The sequence below is a fragment of the Pelobates fuscus genome, chromosome 1 (genome assembly GCF_036172605.1).
Source record: "Pelobates fuscus isolate aPelFus1 chromosome 1, aPelFus1.pri, whole genome shotgun sequence".
In the NCBI taxonomy this organism is placed as follows: domain Eukaryota; kingdom Metazoa; phylum Chordata; class Amphibia; order Anura; family Pelobatidae; genus Pelobates; species Pelobates fuscus.
The window spans coordinates 446,286,714-446,302,453 of record NC_086317.1 but is presented as its reverse complement, the minus strand read 5'-3'; the positions used below and the strand labels follow the sequence as shown (position 1 = coordinate 446,302,453).

Here is a 15,740-nt window from a genome sequence, read left to right as displayed (position 1 = left end):
TGCTGAATTTACTGAAGCAGATTACAACTTTGTTTATTCGTTTATTTATGTTTTATACCATTGTGAATTTGCCACTGTTTTATTGTATACTAGTATGTTTTATTGCCTATGTTATTTTTATGGTGTCCTGCCTTGGAATAAATAAAGAATTACAAAAAAAAAAAAAAAAATCAGTTATTTTGGTCTAAATTTTGAAACTCCCAAAAATGTGCATTATAGCCCTGTTTTTTTTTTTTTTTAGCATCAGCTAGAATAAATCAATCTTGTAAATATTTCAGGTCATCTACCGTAATTTAGAAACTCCAAAAGTGTATTTTGTTTTTAGGGAGAAAATAAAGCTAATGATTTAAATAAAAATGCAATAAGCTAATTTCTCCAACCATTTGTTTATTCAGCTGAATTTTTTTGTGTCCCAGAATGTGGGATAAAACAAGAAATTATTATATTAAGACATCTTTTTAGATTTCTGTGGCGGAAAACCACATCCTGTGGGGGAAAACCCACACCCCCTTATAGTAAAGGCATTTTACAGTATTTATTATCAATAATTGATGGAACTTTTGGTTAACATTGTGTCAAAAACATGAAGCTGCCTTGTATGCATAAAGAACGGGCAAATCTTGCGTTCCACACACCATCAATGGCGTTGATGGTACGAGCAGTAGGACACACTTGGTATGAAGATACTGTACATGGCGCATTGACTTCTGCCCCTTTAGTGTTGATGGAGACTGTAAAGACTATGTCAACACTGAAGGGACTGGAAACATCGACTTAGGTTGATCCAAAAATCATCATTTAGTCCTTTTATTCCAGGTAAGACTTCACCAGAAGCCACATCAGCAGCACAGTGATCAACACAATCATGAAGTTGAGGAACAGCTCTTGTGTGGATCTCTCCATCTTGTAGGATTGTCTCAGAAGAATGCCAAGAGACGATTTCAGCAGACACTCGTGGAATGTTCACCACAGCTCAATGTGCTGGAAAAAAAAGCATAGGGATTATTTTAATATACACCAGAGCAAATCATTAGATAATAATTGGTAATCATAAAATTATTCAAGATTCTTAAAAAATAAAATAAAAATATATGTACGAAGTAAGCTAAGAAAAAAATTATTTAATGAACTTATTTGGAACTTTGTGTTTAAAGGAAGTGGAAATCCGTCGGCGCTGGGTTGGGCTCCTCCTCCTCTGATGTCAGCCAATGAGGGAACCTAATGCGCATTAGGCCTTCCCTACAGGAAAGTATTGAATTAATGCTTTCGTACGGATATCCTCAAGCAAAGCGTGAGGAGAGGATGCCCAGTGTCACTTCATGAAGTCAAACTCAATGAAACTGCAGGAAGCACCTCCAGTGGGTGTATGGTAGACAGACAGAGTTTTCTCTGAAACTGAAATGTTTGATGTTGCAGGGCTAAAATTACAGGGACACTACACCCAGTTGTATGGGTGACTATAGTATCCCTGTAGGTATAACCATCTGATTGTTCAATGTATACCCTAAATAGAGACATGCTTCCAATAGGTGAAAAAATAATATAAACACTAGCTTCAGAGACATATGACTATGTCAATATTTTTACAAAAGCTGTAAGTACTTGAAGGATCACTATAGTGTCAGGAAAACAAACTTGTTTTCCTGACACTATATAATCCTTGGGGGACCCTCACCCTCAGGGTCCCCATCCCGCTGGGCTCAAGGGGTTAAAACCCCTGCAGCTACTTACCTTAATTCAGCGCCGGGCTCCCTCTGCGCTGGTGACCTCTCCTCCCCCGCCGACGTCAGCTCCCGAGTGGAGCGGAATGCGCATGAGTGGCAAGAGCCGTGCACGCATAACAGTCTATAGGAAAGCATTTCTCAATGCTTTCCTATGGACGTTCTTCACGCTGGATTCGAATTTCGCATCCAGCGTCACAGAAGCGCCTCTAGCGGCTGTCGGGAAGACAGCCACCAGAGGCTGGATTAACCTTGCAATGTAAACATAACAGTTTCACTATGTGTGTGTAGCTATGGAGATGCTAACTTTCTATATTGACTAAATAAGAAGTGCCTCTTACACAGAACATCTTAAACTTTAAGGAAATTAACTCTCTTTTTTACGGGGCTCTCACAAGGGACATGCCACCATGGCATGATACTACGAGGGACCTCACGGTACCTTGATGATCCGGCTCCATTCCCTATAGATGGAGTTATGCACACAGCAGAATAGTTACTATAGGGGACAGTACCTACCAAATACCAGACCGCACAGTCAGGTATAGTAAGGATGGAGTTGTAGTGAATCTCAAAACTACTTTTATGCATAGCGCAATTTACTTAACTTAAAATTGTGCAGTTCTCATGTGGTTTTGATATTGATTCCATGTTATTCTGAAAAGTGCAGTTTTTAAGTGCTTTTTATATTATCAATGTCTATAAATTTTTTTTGGGACACTACAGGCACTCAGACCACTTCATTGCAATGAAGTGATCTAAGTGCCATGTCCCCCATTTTAACTCTGCAAGCGAAAACATATCCATTCTGTAGAATAGCAGTGTTTTCATTACAGGATTTAAATCCCTCAATTGGCTGTCACTCTGACAGCCGCTAGAAGTGCTTCTGAATAAATGTCAATCAGATGGTCTTAGAGACCAGAGGCCGCGCATGCACACGAGCCTCCCTATGCTTTTCTGTAGAAAACATTGGATTGGTTAAAATTATCAATCTTAATAGCCAAAGGGGTGGGATGGCAGCACAGAGACCAGCGCTGTGAGGAAGAAAACTTAAAATCACCTTTTTCTACTCCCTACAGGTGGGTGCCAATCATCTAGAGCATTAGGGATACACATTTATATTCCTAACACTTCAGTGTTCCTTTTAACCTGCACAATAAAAACGGATTGAGCATGACAACCCCTGCTTGGAAGCTTCGTGAAACACTAGTGGGCATAAGATGCTAACCGTAATATTGCATTGCTTTGCAGCAACATTTAACCTGTGTGTGCACAACATTTAGATGGAAACATTAATGTTTTCCAAACCAAAAATACAAGGCAGTGTTTTCATTTAAATTTGTTTGGAGTGGCTACCAACTTTCCAACCACAAAGTGTGACACTCCCTGCTCCTATATCCCAGCGCTTTGTGTAAAATATCAATACTTAATATAAACACCCCCTGTAACATTTCAGTTTGGGCATATCAGAAGAAAAATCATCGCAGTTAACAATGGCATATACACATAATATCCGTACGTGCATCTAATTACATTGTATGAATGTCACGCAGCTTAACAAATTAGCACCCTATCCTTAGCTTGTCCTTAATAAATCTCTTACAAAAACAAATATTCTGACTTCTGACTCCTTTGAGCAGTGACAGCCATATATTTCGTATTCATGTACCACATTTTACACCGTGCGTAAATATGGCGAGAATTTCCTTAGCAAATGCTTGTTCTTTGGCACTGGGCAGATGACCAACTGCAACAATAGTATTATATTTAATGGATAGATGTTAGTATTATTTAGTTACAGGGAGAATGACTGTATCATCTATTTCGAGATCCTCTAAAGGCCAGAGTTGAAAGACTTAGCAACTTGCAGTGATGATATGAGGAGGGGCAGGATGGTGGAAGCCCGATGATGGCATGAGGAGGGGTGAAGGGAAATTCTTCTAGAACAGCGCGCAACTGTCATAGACAGACAGGAACCTAAGGTTTTAGCTGAGAAATGTGTTGAAAGACATTTACAGTCTGTGCGACACCTTAAGGAGTCTGTGAAACAAATATTAGAATGTACAGCAAAGGGTTTACAAAGTGTTCTATAAATATTTGCAGCCACTCAATTGTATAGTAAAAGGAGGATCTTTATTTACAAAACTACCTTTTATCAATAAAAAAAAAATAAAAAAATTGCCAGAGAGTTCATTTCTTCTCATTGAGAATTAATTACTAGTCACTGGGGTAGCATTTTTTTTTAACCATCATTATTTTAAATTATTTATTTATTATAATACAAGTGGGGTTATATACTTAGAAATGGTTAGTAATGAAAATTATTTCAAAATCATCTTCATATTTTAGATATATTTGAGGCAGTCATCCTCAAATAACTGTAGAGGTGAGTTCACCCTACGATGACTTTGCAATCGAAATTCATCATTTACACTAGACTTGTGCACAGATGCATTTTTTTTTTTTATTCTTTATTTTTAGTTGTGCAGGTGGTTACAGGGCATTAAACAAAACGCCACAACAGCGTGATTCAAGAGTGACAAAAGGTTAGTCAGTGGCATGAGAAAACGCAAATGTTTGTAAATTTACGAATAGAACAAGCTTAATTAAATTGATGCTAACACACAAGTCGTGGGCTTCTTTACACATACATCCATACCTATGCTGTCTAGTGATTTTACATTTCAGAACGTTTCATTACGAAGTTGCTTAAAACCTAGGCTTAATTAGGCAAGTGAATATAGTATAAGAGTATAGACACATGTTCATATGAAAACAACAGCTTATCTACAGATGATTGTGCCACCAGGCAGGTTGTGGCACATTGGGTTGGTATCTGCACTAATCAGGGCATTAGGACCATTAAATACTGTTGCCTCAATTATGGTGTCGGTTGCAGATATGTCCGTTTGGAGGTACCCACAGCCAGGGTTTCTGTTATTAAGGCTGTCAGTAACGGGTCTAGTGACTCTCGCTTTAGATGCTGTCTGTCGTAAGGAGCTGGGGTACCTGTCGCTTTTGCATCAGGAGTGATGTCGATCCCTGTCCTCTTCTCCGGCTCATAGTCCTCATAGGGTACCTCTGAGTGCATTGCGTCCCTGGAACTCACCGCAGGTCGAAGTGTCTGTGGACCTCTGTGATCTGTTATTCAGCCGGCTTGTGAGTGCGGGTATGCTGCTTTGCGGGTCGCAGTGACCAGGTGTGGACACCGCTGGGGTGGGGTAGTCATTTAGGGCGACTAGAGCGGTATGGATTATGAGGAGCTCCGGTGAGGCGTGCTCAGTTAAGGTAGGCGCTGGGTCCTCTGCTGGTGAGTAGATCTGCTTGCGGTGTGGGTAGCCATCAGAACCGCAGTTCTCTGTCACTGCCCTGTTCTTTGTTACATTGAAATGCCTTGGGTGGTCATCGCTCTGGCCTTGTATTGTGGGAGCTCTCCCTCAGCGCGCCCTCTTCAGCGGTTTACAGGTTAGGTGCATCGCTGTCAGCCATTTTGTAAGGGCCACATGGTAGCTGATGGCGGTGAGTCGCTTGGGAGCACTGCCAAGATGTTGCCTGCCCGGTGTAGGCCGGGATAACCCCCGCCGGCCCAAAGATTCGTCGTGGATCTTGGTAGTTGCCAGGGCGGAAAGCGGGGCAGCGGCCGTCCGCCCACTCTCCTCCCGGGTAGGCCTCAGTCTCCAGCCCCGGAGCATCTCTCCAGGACCCGGTCCACCCGATATCAGGTGCTCCAGCTGCACCGGGAGACACTCCAGGGCCAGGTATCACACACTTCCAGGGGGTTCTATGTTGATTATAGTGGGTTTCTACCCATTTTTAGTCGAGTTCCCCAGGAGCCATAGTGACTTGCAGCCTGCTGGCATGGCCGCCCGGCCCCGCCCCCCGTGCACAGATGCATTTTGAACGAATCGTATTCCTTTTAATCAAATAAGACTCCACAGGTAAATTCTGGATGGATCAATTAATTCGGACATAGATCAAAAGAAATTTGATTTGTTCGTACTACTTGAAACACATTTAGACCAAAATTCTCAGGCTTAGCAAGCTTTTAATAATATTAAGTTTTTCTAACTTGGCTAAATTGGAATATGTTTTTACTTGAAATTGTCATTTAATGAAAAAACTAAGTGAAAATAATGTGAATTACTTACAATATGTGTAAAGATTGAATTTATAATATTTTTGTTTTTAAGTATTTTAGGTTTAAAATATTTTAAAGAAAGGCAATAGAAATCTCTGCTGAAGGTACGTATGCAACAAGTTAATTAAAGGGACACTCCACTGCCAAAATAAACATAAATAAAAGTCACTGATTAGTACATATACCCAAATTAAAACATGCATGCATTTAATGCTGTATTTTTTTTCATTGGGGGTATATAAAAACAGCTTGCAAAACTGCAGACCTCTTGTCTGCTGCCTTTGAACCCCCCCCTGTTCTTCCCCAGCCCAGACTTTCTGTGACTGTCCAATCATAGACTTCCCAATGCAGCTCAATGAGAAGTCTTTACAAGGCAGGTGCTCTGGGCAGTGACTGCCTCTTGTGTTTAGCTCCACTGAGCTAACAGAACCAGAATGTTACAAGACCTGTTGTCTACTTGTAAGCCAAGTGGGTGTTTACAGGTTGATTTATAAAAGTGAAATCGGCACTGTTTGCAAAATTAAAAAATAGGACTCTCTTCACACTTAATGCTTTTCAGCAAGCTCAAGTACTTTATAAGTCTGGAGTGTCCCTTTAATGCTCAGAGGCTCGATTCTAAATGCCACTGATAGCATGGTACGGGCACATCATAAAATAATCAGAAAAGCTAGCATCTGTAAAAATGTCTAAATCAATGTCTGGACTTCCTATTGCACTCCTGATTATATCTCTTTTGACACATTTTTTATGAAAAAAAATCATCAAATGGCATCTAGTCGAAAAAATAGTAAAATTACCTATGGAGTTGTAGATGTTTGTCAATCAACCAATAAATCAGTCAATCAATTACCCTGTTTTATAACAGATTTTTTTTTCAAGTTTAACAGCTGTGAGTTTGATGGAGTTCCCCATCTTTTTTTTATTTGTACACATCCGTCATCAATCGGAAAAATAATCACAGCATCAAAAGGAAATTCTTTGAACAAACTGTGTAACATACAATATATATTTAGCAGAGCTTAAACCTGATCACAACGATCACTGGTAACTCAGTTAAAAAAAAACGTGCATTTACCAGATTTGTAGTTATGATTTGTAGCCATTATTTAACCCTTTAAGGACACGTGACATGTCATGATTCCCTTTTATTCCCGTAGTTTATTCCTTAAGGGGTTAAACTTAAGGAAGAGATAACATTTGTGATGTAGTGTTTGTTTTGGAAAAGAACCAGTGCTTAATTTATTATATATAAAAAAGGCAAGATAATATATTTAGCAAAAAAACATTGTGTTTTGCCCACCCATGTTTATTTGCTCATCAGAAATGATTATTTAATTGGAATCAGGTCATGTAAAATTAGACTTTAAGGCTATTATGCCAACATATTTTTTGGAATAATAGTTTTAATAAAAAACACTGCCTTCAAACACACAACACACAACACACAACACACAGCACAAAAATCACATACATTTTAGGTTGCATTCCATTCGGAGCTCTGAGAAATACAATCTCATCTAGAACATGCACCTACAATTATGCTATATTTTTATGATAACATTTCCAAGCATAACTCGATAAAAAAATATATATATTCTAGACGTGAATAATATTAGCATTTCGGGTTATTACCTGAACTAATTTCACAGGATGCTTTATTGCTTTAAGTTTATCAATCCTCTCCCAGGCTGGACTCTCCTCACCTTCTTGAGTAATATGATTCGCAACTGTCAGTGTTGGAACTAATGTAGCAAGAAGGAGGAGGGTAATATATGAAATGCCTGGGAATCTGATGAGGTCACGAACCAACTATATATATATGTATGGTAAGAAGTGTATCTTGATAGGAGGAATGATTTGAAACACAGTTTATATTTGATTTACTTTACCTAATGATTATACTTAATACTACAAATATTTGGTATGTGCCCAGTATAAGTACTCATTCATACTCAGAGAAATACTATATTTTTTGTCTTCTCTACCACTGCCTGTAAAAATGATGAAATATCTTGTTAAGTCATTGTCGGTATCCTTATAAATACACAGCTATTACTAAGCCAACCCAAAGGCGTTACTCCTGGTAGCGCGGAGCCTTTATTATTTGAACACATCATTAGCACACTGTCCTTGAGATGGGCAATAATCTGAATATGTGACCTTTTTTTTTTTTTTTTTTTTTTTTTATGTCCCCTGAGCTTACAAATGTCAGGATTTGTTTGAGCAGTTTAAGGATTGTGGTTAGGATTTAATAGGTAACACGATAGGCCTCCATTATCAATATGTAAATATTCAGAGGGCTCAGGAAGCCTAGCGTGATATTTTTATTTTTAATTAGGTGTTGAATGCATCTGAACAATTTAAAATGAAATGGAAAGCATTTGGTAAAGGAAAAAGGCTCCTACATAATTAAGAGAAAGCCCAACACTCAGTGAGTGAGTTATGACAATGGTGGATCAGCATCGCAATATAACATATCACTTTATTTCATCATGTAAAAATATATTTCCTGGCAGGAAAGATAAAATAAAATAAGAAATGCAAAACAAATGTTGCAAAATAAATTACATTAAATGACATTAGAGTGCTTTTATCAACGTACAAAATAATGTGTTGGGTAGCCCAACTAATTCATATAGGACACAGTCGACACAGAATACAGGTAAGATTACCAGGAAAACCAGCAGTATAGTTATATCATTTTATTTTTATTTTTTTAAATAATCTTTGAGATACATTTAAAAATAGTCTGCTCTTCACTTTGGAATGTCCTTTATAAAAACCTGTGATAACTGACTTACATTCCACTGCTTCCTACAGTCAGACCACAGTGCACCCTATTTCCTATCTACACTACAAAAACCTACACTCACCATCAACACTATCTCCATTGAGACAATCATCCCAATACTCAGCAGTTCTGTAGTCATATTCCTTCCACAACCACACACCGCTTTCCTACAGACACAGTCTATCCTTATAATAATTTTTTCTGTATATACTCTTCGTGAACAGTCAAACCCTGACTACAGTCGTACAGTCCGCAGCATGACTCCACAGCCTTACATCAATCTCATTAGTCCCCTGACACTTGCACTACCAAAAGGTCTGTGTAAATAGAAACTACACACAGTTGTTCCGTCATATGTACCGCCAAAGACAAGAGAAGAGAAATACATTGTGAGCAGTATCTACGTGACTTGAGGCTGCCGCTCAACAGTCACTACTAGATACATATCACATCCAGATAATGCAAAAAAAAAATAACCCTCAAAGTATTCTTTCCCAGTTATGCAGACTTTAAAATAGTGACTGATTTCATTTTATTAACATGACCTATATAGTTATACGTACTTAGGGATGTTTCAAACAGAAGGGACAGACAGACAGGCAGATAATATATATGCAAAAGGGTAATAAGCGCTCTCTTCTCAAGAGTGAGCAGCAGTTCACCAACAAGGTGTTCCCTCTACCTTGTGATAAATGGACAGATAAAATAGAAAGGTGAACAGCGCTAAAGATCAGAAATTGTACATACGTTTAGTAGAAATACTGGCCAGCGGAGTAACTTAAAAAAAAGGAGAAACAAAGATACAAATAATGGTACAGTATGTATGAACGATATAATTCCACAAGAACAAAGGTGTTATATTCACACTCACACTTTGAGGAGCTATATCAGCTCGGTGTTAAGAGCTTGGACGGAATAATCCCCGTCTATGGATTTCTTGAGGTTCCAGATCGTTGGTGAGTGTATTCGTTATATGAAAAACAAGAGTAAAATACGCCACATGGTCTAGTACGTAAATATAAAATATTGTAGTAAGAGTAGATGATCCTACTTACATATACTAGAGCAACGACCTGCTCTAGTTTGGAGAATTTCAGGTGGAATAATCCCCACCTCAGGATAAAGTGGACCCAGGTATAGCAGCAAAGCAGTATTAAATAGGAAGGAGGACAAAAAAATGACTGGATGGTTTAAAAATTATATATACTTTAATACAATAAGTAAAAAGTGAATAATACACTATAAAACCAGTCCTGTATAAAAGTCCAAAATTCTTCCTCACTTGACGCGTTTCGCCGAAGCTTTCTCAAAAGTGAATGGATAATATATATAATTAAGGGGACACTCCACTGGCCAAATGAAGAAGAAAATAATATGTTTAGTAGATATACCCCTTTGAAAACGTGTTTGCATTTAATTATACATTTTTTTTTTCATCGGGGATTTATCGAAAAACAGCTTACAAAAGCAGCAGATCTCTATTTTGCAGCCTTGGCAAGCCCTCCCCTTCAAACCCCACCCAGACTTTCTGTGGCTGTCTCATCACAGACTTCCTGGTATAGCTCAATGAGAAGATTTTGCATGAAAAGTATTCTGGGCAATCATTGCCTCTTGAGTTTTGCTCCAGTGAGCTAATCAACCAGGAACAGGGGCAGTTGTCTCACCGCCACTCATGTCCAGGGGGCTAAGAGCAATTTATAAAAATTTAAATTTCTATACACTTTTAAAAAAAATTAAATAAAGGGAGCATGCTCTTTACACATAAAGCACTTCAGCAAGTTGAAGTGATTTAGACTTCTGGAGTGTCCCTTTGATTGATGAGCAGTTTAGCAGATAACTCATTGAATTGGTACTTTGTAACTAATGTAACAGCCCTGAAGAAGAGAGAATGAAAGTGGGTTTTGCATTTCACAGCAGCTGAGCTGACAGAACAGACCATCTGACCATTTACCAGCTGTGGAACAATTCTTTTATAAACAATATAAAATGAAATATAAAAGTTAATATGAATTCCTCTCAATTAGCATTTGACACTTTAATAACTCTGAGTGACTAATTTACCAGAGTAAATATATTCTCCCAATATAAACATAGGAAATAATACATTGTTTAGAATCCAAGTTCACATACTTTAATCTCCTTATCTCATTACTAAATATACTTTTATATTTAAAATTTATTTTTTTCACAGGTGAGCTGGGAATATATATAGAAAATTAAACAAAAATGTACATATGTAAAGTAGAATATTTGAAATTAAAAATAGGATAAAAATATAATATACTCGTTACTCTTGAGTTCATTAAGCACATCTTCATCATAATTCCCACTTATTTTGTAATATCTGTCGGCAATGTCACAGTAGGTCACATTACATTCGCACCCTTTATTATAAACGCCTGTATACAGATATGGCACCTGTAGTACACTTCATGGATGCGTTGGTTTCCAGACTTGTAATTATATTATTGCTATCACGACTGACTTTACTACACTGTAATCTGCAATATTATTGTACAACAGCTTATATCGAAACAATCCCACTGTTTATTTATGCAAAATGATGTGAATAAAAGCCTATCTTGAATTAAAAAAAAAAAATAGGATAAAAATATGCACTTATTCTGAAATTTATATTATGAAATATTATAAATATAATAAAAATTACTAGTTAAAAATAGAAGTATCTGGTGCAGAGTGCATTAAGTAAAAAGCAATAGAATAGAGAGTAGGACCAGGAAATGGTCTGTTTTCACATCACTGGAGATCCTTTGGAACCTTCAAAGGCAAGTATCTTTTTATATTTCTTATTATTATGAAAGCATTTAAAAAAAAAAATGTTTTATAGCTCTTTAAAAACCTTATAAAGTGTGCCATCTCCAGGATCAAGTGTTTATCTAAGGGAATGATGGCCACATCAGACCGTTTTAACCATTTCAATACATAAATCGAGTATAAGTGTTTTTATTTTAATGTATTTGCAGAATTAAATTGAGTCCATAAAGTCTTACACACCCTAATATTGTCTGGCTCGGCATGGAACCTAAACGTGTAGACCAGAGCTGTCCAACCTGCGGCCCCCCAGATGTTGCTGAACTACAACTCCCATGATTCCCTGGCTATCTTTTCAATTGAAAGAAACATGGGAGTTGTAGTTCAGCAACATCTGGGGGGCCGCAGAGTAAAGGAGAGGTGCATCCACCTCTTGTTCAGTAACTGGGGAGAAGGTCTGAAGGGTAGGAAAGGCACAGGCAAAGTCTACCCTTAGGTGGCATACTATCGGAAAATATATATCGCACAAAGTAAGGATGGTGCGAAGGTATCAGACTCTTACTTTTTTAAATACTTCCCATAAATCTTGCATACTACAGAGGAAGGGAAGTGGACAATGGAGCAGATGTAGGTAAATTTATAGTGTTAACAGGATGTACTTGAATAGGGCATTTCTCATGACAACCTTTATCCCATGATGTGATCTCTGATTTTTCCCAATCAATAACAGAGTTATTTTTAACCAACCAAGGGAAGCCCAAGATGATAGGACAAGAGGGAGAAGAAATTATTTGAATTCAATGTGTAATAGACGAGCACAATTCTTGTGTCTCATGTGTGATTTGTTGATCAGATAATGGTCTCAACGACCAAGGATGTTGCCTTTTGGATAGAAGGTAAAGCAAAATAACTATCAGCATCATGATCAACAAAGATTGTGCTGCCTCTGACTCAAATAAGGCATTGACATGTATTAAGACTGGTAGAATTAGTAGAAGTGCTGAAAAAGTAGGGGACAATTTCATTACACCCAGGGACGGCCCCCGGTTTGGTCCTGTTGCGGGAGGTTTCCGGTCGGCAAGGACACTCCTTTCTTAAATGTCCCTTTTGTCCACACTAAGCCTTCTTTTCTCTATTATGTTTTTTCAACCTGTGTCAATATAGTCGGACCTAGTTGCATGGGTTCAGGGGGAAGTAAAGCATGGAGTCTACTGGAGGGCAAACTTAATACAGGACGATTGTACAACCTACTTTTTATCTCCCTTTGCGTCCGTCTTTCTATTAGGCAATTGTCTATATGAATACAGTAATCAAATCACATAGATCAGTGGGTAAGTCCTTGGTGGCTAGTATATAGTCTGCTAAACCCTTTTTTTAAAAGCATTGACCAGAGAAATGTTATCCAGACCACCTGTGAAGCTAAAGTTCTGAATTCAATTGCGTAGTCAGAAACAGAAAGTGAACCCTGCCTAATTCTCATTAAGGCCTTGTCTGCATAACTTACATGACCTGACATATCAAAGGTCCTATTAAATGGAGCAAGAAATTCAGGATAGCTATACACCATAGAGGTATTCGACTCACATATAGGATTTGCCCAAACCAGCGCTTTTTCTGTAAGATGGTTAATTAGAAAAGCCACCTTAGATCTGTCAGTAGGATCATGGGTTAATTTCCAAATTTATATAAATTTGGTTTAGGAACCCAAGACATAGCATAAACCCCCGTTATAACGCTGTGGGGGTGTCATGGGAACAGGAGGAGGGCAGTTTCCTGTAACAGGCGCAGGAGTGACTGGTGAGGCTGCTATAGCAGTGGCTTGAGCCCCTGGATGTACAGAAGCTATACACAGTGGCGTAGCGTGGGTTGTCAGCACCCGGGGCAAGGCAAGTAATTTGCGCCCCCTAACCCGTGGATTTTTAGACACACACACACTAACAGACACACACACTAACAGACACACACACACTAACAGACACACACACACACTAACAGACACACACACTAACAGACACACACACACTAACAGACACACACACACACACACTAACAGACACACACACTAACAGACACACACACACACTAACAGACACGCACACACACACACTAACAGACACACACACACACACACACACACACTAACAGACACACACACACACTAACAGACACAAACACACACTAACATACACACACACACACACACACACACACACACACTAACAGACACACACACACACACACTAACAGACACACACACACACACACTAACACACACACACAAACACTAACAGACACACACACACACTAACAGACACACACACACACTAACAGACACCCACACCCACACACACTAACAGACACACACACACACTAACAGACACACACACACTAACAGACACCTACATATACTAACAGACACATACACACACTAACAGACACACACACACACTAACAGACACACACACACACTAACAGACATACATACACACACTAACAGACACGCACACTAACAGACACACACACTAACAGACACATACATACACTAACAGACACATACACACACTAACAGACACATACACACACTAACAGACACACACACACTAACAGACATACATACACACACTAACAGACACGCACACTAACAGACACACACACTAACAGACATACATACACACACACACTAACAGACATACACACACACTCACATTTTTAACACTTTTTTTTAAATGTAACCCCCCCAGCATCCTTACCTTTGGAAATGCTGGGGGGGGAGGGGGTTATCTTCCTCCCTGGTGGTCCAGTGGCTGCTGGGCGGGCGGCATTGGCGGGCGGCAGGCTGGCGAGGGAGCACTTCCCCTGAGCTGTCTGCTCAGCTCCCTCGCGCGTCGCAGAGTCATATTCCGGCTCCTAGCCTCACTCTGCGGCGCGCGAGGGAGCTGAGCAGACAGCTCAGAGGAAGTGCTCCCTCGCCGGCCGCCCGCTCGCCCGCCCAGCCTAGCAGCCCGCCAGCATGTCTGTTAGCCGCAAGGCTAACAAGACATTTGCCTTGGGCATTTGGGGGCGGCTTTTTTTGCCGCCCCCTGGAAACCTTATAAAGTGTGCCATCTCCAGGATCAAGTGTTTATCTAAGGGAATGATGGCCACATCAGACCGTTTTAACCATTTCAATACATAAATCGAGTATAAGTGTTTTTATTTTAATGTATTTGCAGAATTAAATTGAGTCCATAAAGTCTTACACACCCTAATATTGTCTGGCTCGGCATGGAACCTAAACGTGTAGACCAGAGCTGTCCAACCTGCGGCCCCCCAGATGTTGCTGAACTACAACTCCCATGATTCCCTGGCTATCTTTTCAATTGAAAGAAACATGGGAGTTGTAGTTCAGCAACATCTGGGGGGCCGCAGAGTAAAGGAGAGGTGCATCCACCTCTTGTTCAGTAACTGGGGAGAAGGTCTGAAGGGTAGGAAAGGCACAGGCAAAGTCTACCCTTAGGTGGCATACTATCGGAAAATATATATCGCACAAAGTAAGGATGGTGCGAAGGTATCAGACTCTTTCTTTTTTAAATACTTCCCATAAATCTTGCATACTACAGAGGAAGGGAAGTGGACAATGGAGCAGATGTAGGTAAATTTATAGTGTTAACAGGATGTACTTGAATAGGGCATTTCTCATGACAACCTTTATCCCATGATGTGATCTCTGATTTTTCCCAATCAATAACAGAGTTATTTTTAACCAACCAAGGGAAGCCCAAGATGATAGGACAAGAGGGAGAAGAAATTATTTGAATTCAATGTGTAATAGACGAGCACAATTCTTGTGTCTCATGTGTGATTTGTTGATCAGATAATGGTCTCAACGACCAAGGATGTTGCCTTTTGGATAGAAGGTAAAGCAAAATAACTATCAGCATCATGATCAACAAAGATTGTGCTGCCTCTGACTCAAATAAGGCATTGACATGTATTAAGACTGGTAGAATTAGTAGAAGTGCTGAAAAAGTAGGGGACAATTTCATTACACCCAGGGACGGCCCCCGGTTTGGTCCTGTTGCGGGAGGTTTCCGGTCGGCAAGGACACTCCTTTCTTAAATGTCCCTTTTGTCCACACTAAGCCTTCTTTTCTCTATTATGTTTTTTCAACCTGTGTCAATATAGTCGGACCTAGTTGCATGGGTTCAGGGGGAAGTAAAGCATGGAGTCTACTGGAGGGCAAACTTAATACAGGACGATTGTACAACCTACTTTTTATCTCCCTTTGCGTCCGTCTTTCTATTAGGCAATTGTCTATATGAATACAGTAATCAAATCA

The 15,740-nt window shown here is 39.4% G+C and overlaps 1 protein-coding gene across 2 annotated transcripts; it reads right to left on the bottom strand.

Annotated features, from left to right (window-relative positions):
• Positions 1–367: 367 nt before the first annotated feature.
• Positions 368–7,621, bottom strand: LOC134598739 (sarcolipin-like). Of its 2 annotated transcripts, XM_063444915.1 has the most exons (3): positions 7,492–7,621; positions 6,657–6,710; positions 368–981 (listed from the first exon to the last, which is right to left on the bottom strand). In XM_063444915.1, exon 3 carries the CDS (start codon positions 901–903, stop codon positions 808–810), a length of 96 nt encoding a protein of 31 aa, XP_063300985.1. In that variant the 5' UTR covers positions 904–981; positions 6,657–6,710; positions 7,492–7,621; the 3' UTR covers positions 368–807. The 2 variants fall into 2 exon arrangements, with proteins under 2 accessions (XP_063300985.1, XP_063300984.1); XM_063444914.1 differs by lacking the exon at positions 6,657–6,710 and having other exon boundaries at positions 7,492–7,620.
• Positions 7,622–15,740: the final 8,119 nt, after the last annotated feature.